Raw genomic sequence first — 17,015 nt, 5'->3', positions numbered from 1 at the left:
AGTCATTACGTATTGTATGTTTTTATCAATAAATTTGTATTTGTGATTTTATATCTATTGCCATTCAGTTGGTCCGTAAACCATCCTAAGGGCATAGCCCTACTCCAGGGGTGGTAAGGATTCCTCCACACAAAAACCGGTGTCGGGGTCTAATATACATCCTATTGATCTAGCGCCAGTGACACTCAGTTCATCAATCCTTCACTTTCTGTACTATTGGGAATTGGTGTATTTTCCCCCATTCGAACAGTGTGTCTGGGCAGCTTCTTCCATTTTACTGCGCATAATCTGAGATTGTACCATTTTTTTGCTCTCAGCTAACACTATTTCCCTCTCTAAGGGGGAAGCTGGCAGTTCCGATCTGAGGTAACGGTGAGGGGGGATCTCTTCGAATTCCAGCTTGTATCCCTGAGACACAATCTCTATTGCCCAGGGATCCAACTGGGAGTGTACCCACTTGTGGCTGAAATTTCGGAGACGCGCCCCCACCGGGCCTAGCTCCGCCTGTGGAGCCCCAGCGTCATGCGGTGGATTTAGTGGAAGCCGGGGAGGACTTCTGTTCCTGGGAACTAGCTGCGTTGTGCAGCTTCCTTCCTCTGCCCCTACCTCTGGCAAGAAAGGACGCACCTCTGACTTTCTTACCTTTTTGTGACCGAAAGGACTGCATTTGGTAATACGGTGCTTTCTTAGGTTGTGAGGAAACATATGGCAAAAAATTTGAATTTCCAGCAGTAGCTGTGGAGACCAGGTCCGAGAGACCCTCCCCAAACAATTCCTCACCCTTGTAAGGTAAAACCTCCATGTGCCTTTTTGAGTCGGCATCACCTGTCCATTGCCTAGTCCACAGGACCCTTCTGGCAGAAATCGACATAGCATTTATCCTAGAGCCTAGTAGACTAATATCTCTTTGAGCATCTCTCATATATAGGACAGCGTCTTTAATATGCCCCAGGGTCATTAATATAGTATCCTTGTCTAAGGTATCAAGTTCCTCAGATAAGGTATCCGTCCATGCTGCTACAGCACTACACAGCCAGGCCGACGCAATTGCCGGCCTTAGTAATGTACCTGAATGTGTATAAATGGACTTCAGGGTACCCTCTTGCTTTCTATCCGCAGCATCTTTCAGGGTGGCCGTATCCTGTGACGGCAGGGCTACCCTCTTTGATAAGCGTGTTAAAGCTTTGTCCACCCTAGGGGAGGATTCCCAGCGTAACCTGTCCGTTGGCGGGAAAGGATACGAAATAAGCATCCGTTTAGAAATCTGCAGTTTTTTATCTGGAGACTCCCAAGCCTTTTCACATAATTCATTAAGCTCGTGTGAAGGGGGAAAGGTCACCACCTGTCTTTTTTCCCCATACATATGAACCCTCTTGTCAGGGACTGGGGTTTCCTCTGTGATGTGCAACACATCCTTAATTGCTATAATCATATAACGGATGGATTTAGCCAATTTAGGCTGTAACTTTGCATCATCATAATCGACACTGGAGTCAGAATCCATGTCGGTATCAGTGTCAACAATTTGGGATAGTGGGTGCTTCTGAGACCCTGACGGCCTCTGCGACATAGGATCAGGCACGGGCTGAGACCCTGACTGTCCTAAGGCTTCAGCTTTATCCAACCTTTTATGCAAGGAATTAACATTATCATTTAAAACCTTCCACATATCCATCCAATCAGGTGTCGGCGCCGTCGGTGGAGACACCACATTCATTTGCTCCCGCTCTGTTTCCACATAGCCTTCCTCGTCAAACATGTCGAAACAAGCGTACCGACACACCACACACACAGGGGATGCTCTTTTTTAAGACCGTTCCCCCACAAGGCCCTTTGGAGAGACAGAGAGAGAGTATGCCAGCACACACCCCAGCGCTATATAACCCAGGAATAACACAGTAACTTAATGTTAACCCAGTAGCCGCTGTTATAATGATTTTTGCGCCCAATTATGTGCCCCCCCCTCTCTTTTTACCCTCTTCTACCGTGTATCTGCAGGGGAGAGCCTGGGGAGCTTCCTCTCAGCGGAGCTGTGGAGAAAAAAATGGCGCTGGTGAGTGCTGAGGAAGAAGCCCCGCCCCCTCAGCGGCGGGCTTCTGTCCCGCTTTTATGTACAATATTTTGGCGGGGGCTCATACATATATACAGTGCCCAACTGCATATATGCCAAACTTTTGCCAAGAGGTCCTAATTGCTGCCCAGGGCGCCCCCCCCCCCTGCGCCCTGCACCCTGCACCCTTACAGTGACCGGAGTATGTGGGTGTATGTGGGAGCAATGGCGCACAGCTGCAGTGAAGACTGGAGTCTTCTGCCGCCGATTTCGAAGTCTTCTTGCTTCTTATGCTCACCCGGCTTCTGTCTTCTTGTTCTGCGATTGGGACGGAGGCGCGGCTATGGGATCGGACGACGAGGGTGAGATCCTGTGTACGATCCCTCTGGAGCTAATGGTGTCCAGGAGCCTAAGAAGCAGGACCTATCTGCAGAGAGTAGGGCTGCTTCTCTCCCCTCAGTCCCACAATGCAGGGAGTCTGTTGCCAGCAGAGCTCCCTGAAAATAAAAAACCTAACAAAATAATTTCTTACAGCAAGCTCAGGAGAGCTCACTGAACAGCACCCAGCTCGTCCGGGCACAGATTCAAACTGAGGTCTGGAGGAGGGACATAGAGGGCGGAGCCAGAGCACACCAGAATCTAAATTCTTTCTTAAAGTGCCCATGTCTCCTGTGGAGCCCGTCTATTCCCCATGGTCCTTACGGAGTCCCCAGCATCCACTAGGAAGTTAGAGAAATAAATACGAAGCAAACTTTATTAAGCATTTTTTCCTATTGCCATTTTAAATCTTTAGGCCAAAGCTGATGTGATAACACGCTGGTTAGTAAATATACCCCTTAGAATGGCTCATAGATGATAGTGATTTATAAAAAATGGTACACGGAAAAAAGGTGCTGTAGTCCACAGCAACCAATCAGATGTTACTGTACTGTATATTCATGTTTAAACTTGAAATTGACTTTTAGTATCTGAAAGGTTACAGGACATTTTTTCCTAATGCATAGATTTCAGAACAATCCACACAAGAACCACTGAGGTGTAGAGTAAGCATGCACAGAACATGTGGAGATTACAGCACAGGCCTGCTAGGGGATGTATTACATGAAGAACACACAGGCATATAGTGGTCCTTGAAAGTTTATGAACACTTCAGAATTTTCTATATTTCTGCTTAAAATTTGCCCTAAAACTACCTGAGATTTTCACAGTAGTCCTAAAAGTAGATAAAAAGAACCAAATTAAACAAATGAGACAAAAAAAAATTAGATGTACTCTTTTTTTTAATTGAGGAAAATTATCCAATATCACATATCTGTGAGTGCTAAAAGTATGTGAACCTTTGCTTTCAGCATCTGGTATAACAGGGGAAACCACCGGTGGGCCCTACTGCTTGGGGGCCCACCTCCAGCTATAAGGATCAGGTTCCAGACTGTGCACTTGAATTATAAATTTTATTTATATATATATATATATATATATATATATATGTTACCTTATACTGGGCTATGGTGTATTTTCTACAGTGCATTGCTGTTATTAATCTGGTACATTATAATGCATGCAGCAGCTGAATTTACTGTATATATTTATGAAGGGGCCCAGACGCTGCACTCTCAAATGATTAGTCAAACCAATGAGGTGGAAGGCCACACTCCCTCTGCAGACTGGCAACACCCCTAACATAGGCCCCTACCACTGCATTCCCCGGATGGGCCCTACATGCCCCAGTCCGACACTGACTGCATGTAAACATTTCTGGTAATTGTTGATTAGTCCTGAACATCGGCTTGGAGGAATTTGACCCCATTCCTCCGTACAAAACAGCTTCAACTCTGTTATGTTGGTGGGTTACCTCCCATAAACTGCTCGCTTCAGGTTCTTCCAAAACATTTCCAAGAGATTAAGGTCAGGACTTTGACTTAGCCATTCCAAAAGTTTAAATGTATTTTTCTTTAACCATTCTTTGGTCGAATGACTTGTGTGCTTTCGGTCGTTCTCTTGCTGAATGATCGACGTTATATCGAGATGCAGCTCATGGACAGATGCCCTGACATTTTCCTTTAGAATATTCTGGTATAATTCAGAATTCATTGTCCCATCAATGATGACAAATCATCCTGGGCCAGATGCAGCAAAACAGGCACAAACCATGATACCACCACCACAGTGTTTCACAGATGGTATTTTTATGCTGGAATGCAGTGTTCTCCTTTCTCCAAACATAATGCTTCTCATTTAACCCAAAAGGCTCTATTTTGGACTCAGGTGATATTTAGCAAACTACAGATGGGAAGCAAAGTTCTTTTTGGAGAGAAGTGGCTTTCTCCTTGCAATCCTGCCACGCACACCATTGTTGTTCAGTGTCCTCTTGATGGTGGACTCCTGAACATTAACATTAGCTAATGTGAGAAAGGCCTTCATCAGTTTAAAGGTTACCTTGGGCTCATTTGTGACCTGGCAAACTATCAGACGCCTCAGTCTTGGTGTGATCTTTGTTGGTCCTGGGGAGGGTAATAATGGTCTGGAATGTCCTCCATGTGTACACAATCTGTCTGACTGTTGATTGGTGGAGTCCAAACTTTTTACAGATGGTTTTGTAACCTTTTCCAGCCTGATGAGCATCAACAAGTCTTCTTCTGAGGTGCTCAGAAATCTCCTTTGTTCGTGGCATAATACACTTCCACAAACATATGTTGTGAACATAAGACTTTAGACTTTGATAGATTCCTGTTCTTTTAAAAAGACAGGTTGTCCACTCACACCTCAGTGTCATCCCATAGTTTGAAAATACCTCAATCTAATTTCACCTTCAAAATACCTGCTAAGCTTAAAGGTTAAGCTTAAATGAGCATGTCTAATTATTTTGTCTAATTTGTTTGATTTGGTTCTCTTTATCGACTTCAGACTTGTGTGCAAATCTGAGGTAGTTTTAGGACAAATTTCTGCAGAAATATAGAAAATTCTGAAGGGTTAACAAACTTTCGAGCACCATTGTATACACTACATACCTTATATAAACGAAACATATCACAAATGTTTTCCATTAAATACAGTTAGTTCAACAAACCCCAAATGCAGAATGTTGTCACAGAAATGTGCTAATAGAAAATTCACATCATAAAAATGTGGTCTGTGTAGACAGCTGCCTGATAGTATTCATTATGTATGAATACAAGACATGGATTAATTATTTACAGACAACATTAAGAGGTTTACCAAAATGCTAATGGCTGCTGCCAAATTGTCTGCTGGGAAATCTGGAAGCCCAAGGGTGGCAGATTCTTGAGAGCAAAGAGTTGTAGCAAATGATAGGAGCTGAGAAATTCTGAAAGACAAAAAATAGTTCTATTCAGGTCTAATAAAAAATGGTCCAGTAAAAGATTGTTGGTTGAATAGTTCAGAAGTGATTTTTACCCAAGGAAAATTGCAAATATCTCTCAGCTTCAGCACCCAATAAATATGTACCAAGGAACACTAAAATACCACAAGTGCCAATTTTAGATACTGTATCATTTTTAACAAGAACCAGTGTTATATGCTGCTATATTGCATGGGTTCTGCAGTAACATGCAGCACACTGTGCAGAATCATTCTCGGTAAATGTGTTTGCTTTCATTAAAAACCACTTCCACATGACATCTTTTCCCCACCCATCTTTCCCCTTTAAGAGACAGTCTATGCAATGAGCAACATATAGGTAATCTAATAAACCAAAGACAAATTAAGTTAGAACAAGAATTTTCTCACTGAAATTCTCATGAGTTCCTAACACCCAATGGTTTGCCTACATCTCCGATGGTGGGGTGACTGCCTATGACTCGTTCTGCACATGTGCAGAATGGGTTCTTTGTCATCGCACACAGTGCACACTAAAATGTAGCCTGACATTATAAATTAGAATTTCACATAGTCTCCTTAATAGCACTGTCTAAGTCACAGGAGCATCACACGTAGGTGACTGTTTTCTAGCTTTTTAAAAAAAATCTAATAAGAGGAGTTCATCCAAATTCCTAATCACTACGGCCATTGACAGTTGCGTCCAAACTTTCCTGAGAGTGCGAAAATCCTTGTATATCGATTACATGGATCCCATTGAGGCACACATATTTCATGACCAGTAACAACTCTAGAACGTACAGTATCAAATTCTCACTATTGCTTTTGCAGTGGAGTGAGCATGAACTCACTTTTGGCATGCCCAGATCATCAAGCAGGATGGTTAGATAATGTTGCACTATCAAATTAATGTGGTTACTTTCAAACATGTATGCTGTATATATATGTATGTACAGTACGTTTTGTGGCACCTCTCTGAATTAGATCCACAGAGCACCACAATTAGGATCATCTTTGTCTCTTTTCCACTGTTAAGACCAATAGTTCTCTGGAGGTGCAGAGCCCACAAAACCGATTAGTTATAAGTCTTTAACCCATTCTCTTCCTTCATGAAGATTTTTTTGGCAGATCGATATGCCATATCTATGATAATCTGCGACTAACTCATTTCACGCAGCCACTACACCACAGGCTGAGGATGACTGAAGAGTTCCTCCAGATACAGCATGAGGAGATATGTTAGATTATTCGTCACCAGACTCATTCATAAACTGCAATGAAATATAGGTATACTCTGCTTCTATATGTAAATGCATCTTTTTGTCCACTAAGCAAATCTGAAGGTGTTGTCCTTATCCATCTGTGTCTAGCATGTTGGAAACAGTGATAGCATCACTTGAGGAACAACTAACACTTTAAAATGATCCCACTGCTATAGTCACCTCAGCAGTTTTTTTTACTAAAATACTGCTTTTATTAAATTAATTTCTGCCTTAAATTATTCATAGGAGTGAGGGGACATCAGAACTACCTTTATTATATGTGATTATGTATTTGAAAGCCTTACTGTAGTGATCAAAATGCCTCTAGGAATGCACCTTTCCACAGAAGAACCTACAGCAGTGCCTCCAGGAATGGGCCTTTCTGCGGAAGTACATCTAAGAAGGTGTCTTTCCGCAGAAGTGCATCTAAAAAGGTGTCTTTCCGCAGAAGTGCATCTAAAAAGGTGCCTTTCCGCAGAAGTGCCTCTAAGAAAGTATCTTTCTGCAGAAGTGTCTACAGGAATGCAGCTTTCCGCAGAAGTGCATCTAAGAAGTTGTCTTTCCGCAGAAGTGCATCTAAGAAGGTGTCTTTCTGCAGAAGTGCATCTAAGAAGGCGTCTTTCTGCAGAAGAAGGTGTCTTTCAGCAGAAGTTCTTCTAAGACGGTGTCTTTCCGCAGAAGTGCCTCTAGGAATGTGCCTTTCCACATAACTGCCTCTATACACCATACTATGTGCGATGCCTGACATGACTGAGATGCATCTGAGAGGAATAGAATACCTTATTATTCTTTTAATTATGCATCTTATTCACATCGCAGATGAAGCAAAACACCAAAGTGTACTGGAGACGGTGACCTATGACTTTAATTTCACAGGAAGTAGCAGATGACCTTAGCAGAAAATTTTTATACTGTTAAATCCTTTTATCTGATTCCATCTGGGGGACAATGGATCATGGGTAACTTACAAGCTGCAAGAACAAACCAACAAACAAAAAAACAGAGCATAACGGAGTGAACATAGTATCCCCCAGATGGAATCCGAGAAAAAGATTTAACAGTAGTATAAAACCACTTTAAACTTTCATCTAATCTGGGGGGCACTGAACCATGGGAAATTCACTAGCATTCCTGGCTGCAAAAACTGGAGACTGGTAAAATGTGGTGAAGGTGTGGACAGAGGACTATGTGTTCCCACGTTACAACTGCCCAGCAGATGCCTTGTGACACACAACACCCAGGAAGCAATCACCTCCCTTGTAGAGTGCGCTGATCCCCATTCCATAGCTGGACATCCTACAATGGAGTTAGCCTGAAGGTTAAGAGGGCGGATTCAACGTGCAATAGTCTTATTGCCAGCAGGCCAACCACGCTTATTTTAATTACACAGTACAAGAAGAGAATCCATGTGCCGAAGAAAAGAGACCTTGTCCAAATACAGGGGAAGAGCCCGGACCACACCCAAGAGAGTCATATGTTCCAGGGAAGAAGAGGAAGAGGAAGAGGAAGAGGAAGAGGAAGAGGAAGAGGAAGAGGAAGAGGAAGAGGAAGAGGAAGAAGAAGAAGAAGAAGAAGAAGAAGAAGAAGAAGAAGAAGAAGAAGAAGAAGAAGAAGAAGAAGAAGAAGAAGAAGAAGAAGAAGAAGAAAAACAGGAAGAATAATCTCTTAGTTAATGTGAAAAGATGACACACCTTTTGGCTGGAATGACAGAATTTTACACAAGACCGTCTGATCTTCATGGAAAACAAGGAATGGTGACTTGCAAGACCCAAGCTCTGAATCATCCTGGGCCAACACAATGGCCATCAGAAAAACAAGCTTCCATGTTAAAAACTTGAGCTGAACCGATTATAAAGACTCAAATGGAACCTTTTGAAGGGCAGACAGGACCAGATTCAGATCCCATGGAGCCACTTCAGGGACGAAAGAAGGCTGAACCCACAAAACACTCTGCAAAAAAAGAAAAGATAGTGCAGTACGGACTTCCGCTTCTTGAAAAAAAACTGCCCTGCATACAGAGAAATGTGTTGAAGACACAACCTGTGCTGCATCTTGAACCACAACACAAATGTGTACTGCTAAATCCTGATCTTCTTTAGAAGGATCAGTCTGAAGTTCAGCAAGAAGCTGATCTGACCAATGCTCCATGGCTCTAGACACCCATGCTGTAACCAGCATGGGGCAAATGGACATGCCTGCACAAAAAAAAAAAACAGAGTAGAGGTACCTCTTCAGCTTTCTGTCCTGTCCTTTAGACCAGAAGAGTGGTGGCCTTGGCCAAACGGCCTTGGCCACCTGAACATCCACTGTAGGAGGCTGCTCCCACTTCAGTATGTGATCCAAAGGCAAGGGAAAAAGAGAAGCAATTGAGGTACAATTATTTTTTCATCTGGGGCTTTCCAAACTTCCTCAGTTGAATCAGAGACATCAGAAGAGGACAAAAAAGCACCCGTTCTTCAGTAATTGCCTTTTCTCCTAATGTGTGCTGCGGACGCAGAACACATAACTGCCTAACTTGAAATGAAAAATAATAAGTTTACAATAAAACTTATACAGTAAAGGTACAGGGCTGCAGTGCAGCTATTAACAAACAGCCGAGCTTCCATGAGCACTTAAAACATGACCAGGGGTTACAGAGTGGTGGAGCTACTGTCTTAAACGTATATTAGTCTAATAACTGCCAGGTCCTAAGGTTCCCTCGAGCAATCCATAGTCCAATTTCCTCCAGATTGGATTAAAGAGAAAAAGCCACAGACATTGCATTGTAGCACTTCATACACAGATTCAGACTCAGTCACATGCAAATATACAAATGTTGTGTCAGTATTGTTCTAGCTGTGACTGGCGGTTACAAGCTGGATTGCGGTTGAGGGACGGACTCTCCAGGATGGAAGAGAGCTGGTTGAATAAAGTTCCTTTGAATGAAGTGTTGACGACTTGAGAATGAACATAATGAAGGAATGAAGAATGATACGGGTGCTGGAAGTTTAGAGGAGAATCCCTGGAGAACCAAGGATACCGGTATACCGTAATCTGGAGCCGGATCACCCCTTAGTGGACTGGAGCAGTGACAAAGGCAACTGTAGCGAGGTGGTGTCAGCTGTTGGACTTACACTGTGCTGGTACAGAGCAGGGAGCGTCCGGACATAGGTGGATACTCTGAGAAACAGAGCTGCTATAAGTAACAGGAGATAGGATCAAGAGCACACTTTGGAACTAGGAGCACAGAGCACTAACATGCAGACTGGGCTGCATCAGACGTTGCACTGGCACCAGACTGCCCCAGAATGCTCCCAGAAATACCCTGTGATGTCCTGGGATTGGTGCAGCCTGAATTGCTAGCCTCTGCCCTCTGATTGATCCCAGAGATCATGTGCCATCCAAGAAGGCGGCGTCCACAGCCTGGCGCCGCTGGGACCAAGGCTGCAGAGAGCTACACAGCACCCGCTGGCCCCTCCTGCATGAAGACCTCAGACCAGCTGAACGCCACCAGCTCCCTCCAGCCATCTTCTGCCCGCTGCAGTGCCGCCAGAGAAGAAAGCGCAGCATCCAGAGAGGTAAGCTCCGGCTCCCCTCCGCCAGAGTCCCGCTGCCCGTGACATGTTGCACATCAAATTCATCAGTGCAATCTAGCAAAGTAGTTTTTCAGCTCCCAATTGTTTTATTTATGCATATTTTTAATTAAATAGATGCTCAACATGGCTGAGTTAGCTGAGATCTGACGCGCCAATAGAGGCTATTTGTAGCAACTTGAGCAACAGTGTATGAGGACACATCTGTATGTTCTAAGATGTGCATGAAAAATAAAGCAAACGATGGTGACTGTCATTTCAGGGTAGTACAGGTGATGGAGTATAGCTCTAAGTAGCAGACAGTGGTTCTAGTTCTGTAGAAGGCCTTTACTTTTGTGCTGCATGGACACTATAAGCCCTGCATATTTGGTTGGTACCATGCTTACATTACTGGAGACAGTGCCAGGACAAATGTTTCCCATATCCGCAGAGGTTGTTGCAGTAGCTGTTTCAAAAAAAAAAAGCAGCCAGAGCTCATACCAGTAAGAAGAAAACTGCATTTCTTCTCCACTGTCCAGAGTTAGTAATTTATTATTTACAGTTATTTATATAGCACACACATATTCCGTAGCACTTTACAGTGAATATTTGGCCATTCACCATTCACCATTCACATCAGTCCCTGCCCAAATGGAATTTACAATCTATACTCCCTACCACATGTACACACACACACACACATAAACACTAGGGTTCATTTTTTATCAGAATCCATTTTACCTACCAGTATGATTGTATATGCTGTCAGCACAAATAGCAGTTTATTGGTCAGAATAAAACAACATACGATCACCTTTCATAATATCTTTTTATTGATATTGTTCTATGCATTGATCAAAACTTGTACAAATACCAAACAATATTGCCCTTTCGAAAGCAGAAAACACTGAGCAACGGGTAATTCAGTATTTTTCTATTAGGTGTAAATGTAGAAGAACAGTACACAGAGGGAAAACACTTTACAGATGTCATGCCCCATTTTAAATAATAAGCAATAACCATAAATCCCTTCTTGTTTCCATAAAAATTAAACGTTAAATCAGCCTTCAGTGGGCCAAGAAGAGACTGCCGAAAATCCAGGCAGTTTTCTATACATTTTAACTCAACATGGAAATGGACTTGGAGGCATAATTAAATTCAAAGCAAATGCAGGGACGAGCTGAAGTCTTTTTCATGCTCACTGTGATAGCATCAAACTGCCAGCATCAATTAATTGTCTCTGAATGATCATATTATTTATTAGTATCTAAGAATCTTCTCCGCACACCAAGAGCTAATGTAAACAGAGCTAAGGTGTTTATGTAACAACAGAGAGCGGCACAGTTTTATAGCACATTTATCTTAATAAGGGCATGTGATAATAATCGTACACTGTAATTAGGCTGCTACTAAGGCTGTATTATTAATGTGACATTTTTCAAAGCTGCATGACAGATATACTGTAAGAACAATATACAAGTGAGCATGTGCTGTACTACTGTAGGTAGAACTTCTGCTCTGAAAGAAGCATGACAGAAGGTGACATTTATTTTTAACAGAAAAATAGTGTTACTATTCTAATAAAGATCTACAAGATTAATAAAAACTAGAATCATCTTGCCTATGAATTACCTTTCTGCAGGAACACTTACTCCTACCGAATACAGTATCTCAAGCTGATCCTGTTTGGGTTAAACAGAAAAACACATCAGTTACATTTTTCATGAATCAGAGTACACATTGGCACTGTTGTGGTGCCTTCCTTTAGTCTGGAATGGCAACATTATCTGCCTACAAATATCATGCATTTGTTACAGGTTATGATCCTCATAATAAAAGTAAAGTAAAAGCACAGAAGACTATAATTTGGGAATCTGATCCATGTCATGTGACTAATGCAATGTGACCTGCCCGTCATAGCAGTCATATCTGCCACGGGTAGTCTGGAAATACATAATTGTAATTGTAAATATAATTAACATTGAGAAAGACCTTGCACTTTAAAAAGGGAAATTTCATATTTTTTGTAAACTTCAAAAAGGTGTGTTTAGTTAAGCAGTGTAAGCTCTCATGTGTAGGGCTCTCTCCCCTCCTATGCTTTTCCTTCTCTTACTTAGGTGTCTATTCATGAAGCAGTGAAAACTGTGGAGAAGTGAGCCAGTGGAGAAGAACCAATCAGCACTGAAGTAACATTTATCATTTGCATTTTATAAAATTATATAGAGCAGCTGACTGGTTGCCATGGGCAACTTCTCCACTCTTTTCACTGCTTCATGAATAGACCCCTTAGGTTATTGTCTATTCCATATGCCCTAAAACAGCACCTAACCCTCAGTTTCTACCACTCTAATGATTATTTCAGTGTTATGTAGTGTTCCCGCTAGAATGTAGGCATGGGCAGAGTGCAGAGGTGCGGGGCCATTATCTGCTCACTCGGCGTCACTAATGGGGGCAGTGCAGCCCCATCAGCACCAAAAAATAAGAATTTACTCACCGGTAATTCTATTTCTCGTAGTCCGTAGTGGATGCTGGGAACTCCGTAAGGACCATGGGGAATAGACGGGCTCTGCAGGAGACTGGGCACTCTAAAGAAAAGATTAGGTACTATCTGGTGTGCACTGGCTCCTCCCTCTATGCCCCTCCTCCAGACCTCAGTTAGGGAAACTGTGCCCGGAAGAGCTGACATTACAAGGAAAGGATATTTTGAATCCAGGGTAAGACTCATACCAGCCACACCAATCACACCGTACAACTCGTGATAACCTTACCCAGTTAACAGTATGAACAACAACTGAGCCTCACTCAACGGATGGCTCAGAACAATAACCCTTATTTAAGCAATAACTATATACACGTATTGCAGAAAGTCCGCACTTGGGCCGGGCGCCCAGCATCCACTACGGACTACGAGAAATAGAATTACTGGTGAGTAAATTCTTATTTTCTCTGACGTCCTAGTGGATGCTGGGAACTCCGTAAGGACCATGGGGATTATACCAAAGCTCCCAAACGGGCGGGAGAGTGCGGATGACTCTGCAGCACCGAATGAGCAAACACAAGGTCCTCCTCAGCCAGGGGGTATCAAACTTGTAGAACTTTGCAAATGTGTTTGAACCCGACCAAGTAGCCGCTCGGCAAAGCTGTAAAGCCAAGACCCCTCGGGCAGCCGCCCAAGAAGAGCCCACCTTCCTTGTGGAATGGGCTTTCACTGATTTTGGATGCGGCAATCCAGCCGAAGAATGAGCTAGCTGAATCGTGCTACAGATCCAGCGAGCAATAGTTTGCTTTGAAGCAGGAGCACCCAGCTTGTTGGGTGCATGCAGGATAAACAGCGAGTCAGTTTTCCTGACTCCAGCCGTTCTGGAAACATATATTTTCAAAGCCCTGACTACGTCCAGTAACTTGGAGTCCTCCAAGTCCCGAGTAGCCGCAGGCACCACAATAGGTTGGTTCAAATGAAACGATGATACCACCTTTGGGAGAAATTGGGGACGAGTCCTCAATTCTGCCCTGTCCATATGGAAGATCAGATATGGGCTTTTACATGACAAAGCCGCCAATTCCGACACACGCCTAGCCGAAGCTAAGGCCAACAGCATGACCACTTTCCACGTGAGATACTTTAGTTCCACGGTCCTAAGTGGTTCAAACCAGTGGGATTTCAGGAAATCCAACACAACGTTAAGATCCCAGGGTGCCACTGGTGGCACAAAAGGGGGCTGAATATGCAGCACTCCCTTAACAAACGTCTGAACCTCAGGCAGTGAAGCCAGTTCTTTCTGAAAGAAAATGGAGAGGGCCGACATCTGGACCTTTATGGACCCCAATTTTAGGCCCATAGTCACCCCTGAATGTAGGAAGTGCAGGAAACGACCCAGCTGGAATTCCTCTGTAGGGGCCTTCCTGGCCTCACACCAAGCAACATATTTTCGCCATATACGGTGATAATGCCTTGTTGTCACGTCTTTCCTAGCCTTTATCAGCGTAGGAATAACTTCATCCGGAATGCCTTTATCCGCTAGGATCCGGCGATCAACCGCCATGCCGTCAAACGCAGCCGCGGTAAGTCTTGGAACAGACAGGGCCCTTGTTGCAGCAGGTCCTGTCTGAGAGGCAGAGGCCATGGGTCCTCTGTGCGCATTTCTTGCAGTTCCGGGTACCAAGTCCTTCTTGGCCAATCCGGAACAATGAGTATTGTTCTTATTCCTCTCTTTCTTACTATTCTCAGTACCTTGGGTATGAGAGGAAGAGGAGGAAACACATAAACCGACTGGTACACCCACGGTGTCACTAGGGCGTCCACAGCTATCGCCTGAGGGTCCCTTGACCTGGCGCAATATCTTTTTAGCTTTTTGTTGAGGCGGGACGCCATCATGTCCACCTGTGGCAGTTCCCATCGGTTTGCAATCAGTTGGAAGACTTCTTGATGAAGTCCCCACTCTCCCGGGTGGAGGTCGTGTCTGCTGAGGAAGTCTGCTTCCCAGTTGTCCACTCCCGGAATGAACACTGCTGACAGTGCTTGCACGTGATTCTCCGCCCATCGAAAAATCTTTGTGGCTTCCGCCATTGCCATCCTGCTTCTTGTGCCGCCCTGGCGGTTTACATGGGCGACCGCCGTGATGTTGTCTGACTGAATCAGCACTGGCCGGTTTCGAAGCAGGGGCTCTGCTTGACTCACGGCGTTGTAAATGGCCCTTAATTCCAGTATATTTATGTGTAGAGAAGTCTCCAGACTTGACCACAGCCCTTGGAAGTTTCTTCCCTGAGTGACTGCCCCCCATCCTCGGAGGCTTGCATCCGTGGTCACCAGGACCCAGTCCTGTATGCCGAACCTGCGGCCCTCGAGAAGGTGAGCACTCTGCAGCCACCACAGAAGAGACACCCTGGCCCTCGGGGACAGGGTGATCAGCCGATGCATCGGAAGATGCGATCCGGACCACTTGTCCAACAGATCCCACTGAAAGATCCTCGCATGGAACCTGCCGAAGGGAATGGCTTCGTATGAAGCCACCATCTTTCCCAGGACTCGCGTGCAGTGATGCACCGATACCTGTTTTGGTTTCAGGAGGTCCCTGACCAGAGATGCTAATTCCTGGGCCTTCTCCACCGGGAGAAACACATTCTTCTGTTCTGTGTCCAGAATCATGCCCAGGAAAAGCAGACGCGTCGTAGGAATCAGCTGCGACTTTGGAACATTCAGAATCCAGCCGTGCTGTTGCAACACTTCCTGAGAGAGTGCTACGCTGATCTACAACTGCTCCCTGGACCTCGCCTTTATGAGGAGATCGTCCAAGTACGGGATAATTATAACTCCCTTCTGCCGAAGGAGTATCATCATTTCGGCCATTACCTTGGTAAATATTCTCGGTGCCGTGGACAGGCCAAACGGCAACGTCTGGAATTGGTAATGACAGTCCTGTACCACAAATCTGAGGTACTCCTGGTGAGGTGGGTAAATGGGGACATGCAAGTAAGCATCTTTGATGTCCAGCGACACCATAAAATCCCCCTCTTCCAGGCTCGCAATAACCGCTCTGAGCGATTCCATTTTGAACTTGAATTTCTTTATATAAGTGTTAAAGGATTTTAAATTCAGAATGGGTCTCACCGAACCGTCCGGTTTCGGTACCACAAACATTGTGGAATAATAAACCCTTCCCTGTTGAAGGAGGGGGACCCTGACAATCACTTGCTGGAGGTACAGCTTGTGAATTGCCGCCAGCACTACCTCCCTTTCCATGGGGGAAACTGGCAAGGCTGATTTGAGGTAACGGCGGGGGGGAGTCGCTTCGAATTCCAGCTTGTATCCCTGAGATACAATTTGTATAGCCCAGAGATCCACCTGTGAGCGAACCCACTGGCTGCTGAAGTTTCGGAGACGCGCCCCCAAAGCACCTGGCTCCGCCTGTGGAGCCCCAACGTCATGCGGTGGACTTAGTGGAAGCAGGGGAGGACTTTTGTTCCTGGGAACTGGCTGCATGGTGCAGCTTCTTACCTCTACCCCTGCCTCTGGCAAGAAAGGATGCGCCCCTGACTCTCTTGCCTTTCTGGGAACGAAAGGACTGCATTTGATAATACGGTGCTTTCTTAGGCTGTGAGGAAACCTGAGGCAAGAAAGTCGACTTTCCAGCTGTCTCTGTAGACACGAGGTCCGAGACACCGTCCCCAAACAAATCCTCACCCTTATAAGGCAAAACCTCCATGTGTTTTTTAGAATCAGCATCTCCTGTCCATTACCGAGTCCATAAGACCCTCCTGGCAGAAATGGACATAGCATTAATTCTAGAGCCCAGCAGGCAAATGTCCCTCTGAGCATCCCGCATATATAAGACGACGTCTTTGATATGGCCCAGGGTTAGCAAAACAGTATCTCTGTCGAGGGAATCTATGTCGTCTAACAGAGTATCTGTCCACGCTGCTACAGCACTACACATCCAGGCTGAAGCAATAGCAGGTCTCAGTAGAGTACCAGAGTGTGTATACACTGACTTCAGGATAGCTTCCTGCTTTCTATCCGCAGGCTCCTTTAGGGCGGCCGTATCCTGAGACGGCAGGGCCACCTTTTTAGATAAGCGTGTCAGCGCCTTGTCCACCCTAGGGGATGTTTCCCAACGTAACCTGTCCATTGGCGGGAAAGGGTACGCCATCAGTAACCTCTTAGAAATCACTAATTTCTTATCAGGGGAACTCCACGCTTCTTCACACAATTCATTTAATTAATCAGATGGGGGAAAAGTCACTGGCTGCTTTTTCTCCCCAAACATATAAACCCTCTTGGTATTAATAGGGTTAATCTCAGAAATGTGTAATACATCT

The 17,015-nt window shown here is 44.6% G+C and overlaps 1 protein-coding gene across 2 annotated transcripts in view; it reads right to left on the bottom strand.

Annotated features, from left to right (window-relative positions):
- VWA8 (von Willebrand factor A domain containing 8) overlaps positions 1-17,015 on the bottom strand; it is an 875,413-nt gene that overhangs the window by 628,165 nt on the left and 230,233 nt on the right. For both annotated transcript variants that reach the window (XM_063952874.1, XM_063952875.1), the window contains exons 8-9: positions 11,832-11,881; positions 5,267-5,375 (exon numbers count right to left, since the gene is read on the bottom strand). In XM_063952874.1, the coding sequence (XP_063808944.1) occupies positions 5,267-5,375; positions 11,832-11,881 (159 nt within the window). The remainder of the gene's footprint in view (positions 1-5,266; positions 5,376-11,831; positions 11,882-17,015) is intronic.

The sequence above is a fragment of the Pseudophryne corroboree genome, chromosome 2 (genome assembly GCF_028390025.1).
Source record: "Pseudophryne corroboree isolate aPseCor3 chromosome 2, aPseCor3.hap2, whole genome shotgun sequence".
Taxonomy (NCBI): domain Eukaryota; kingdom Metazoa; phylum Chordata; class Amphibia; order Anura; family Myobatrachidae; genus Pseudophryne; species Pseudophryne corroboree.
Note: the sequence above shows the minus strand (reverse complement) of the source record. Positions and strands in the feature narration are given on the sequence as shown.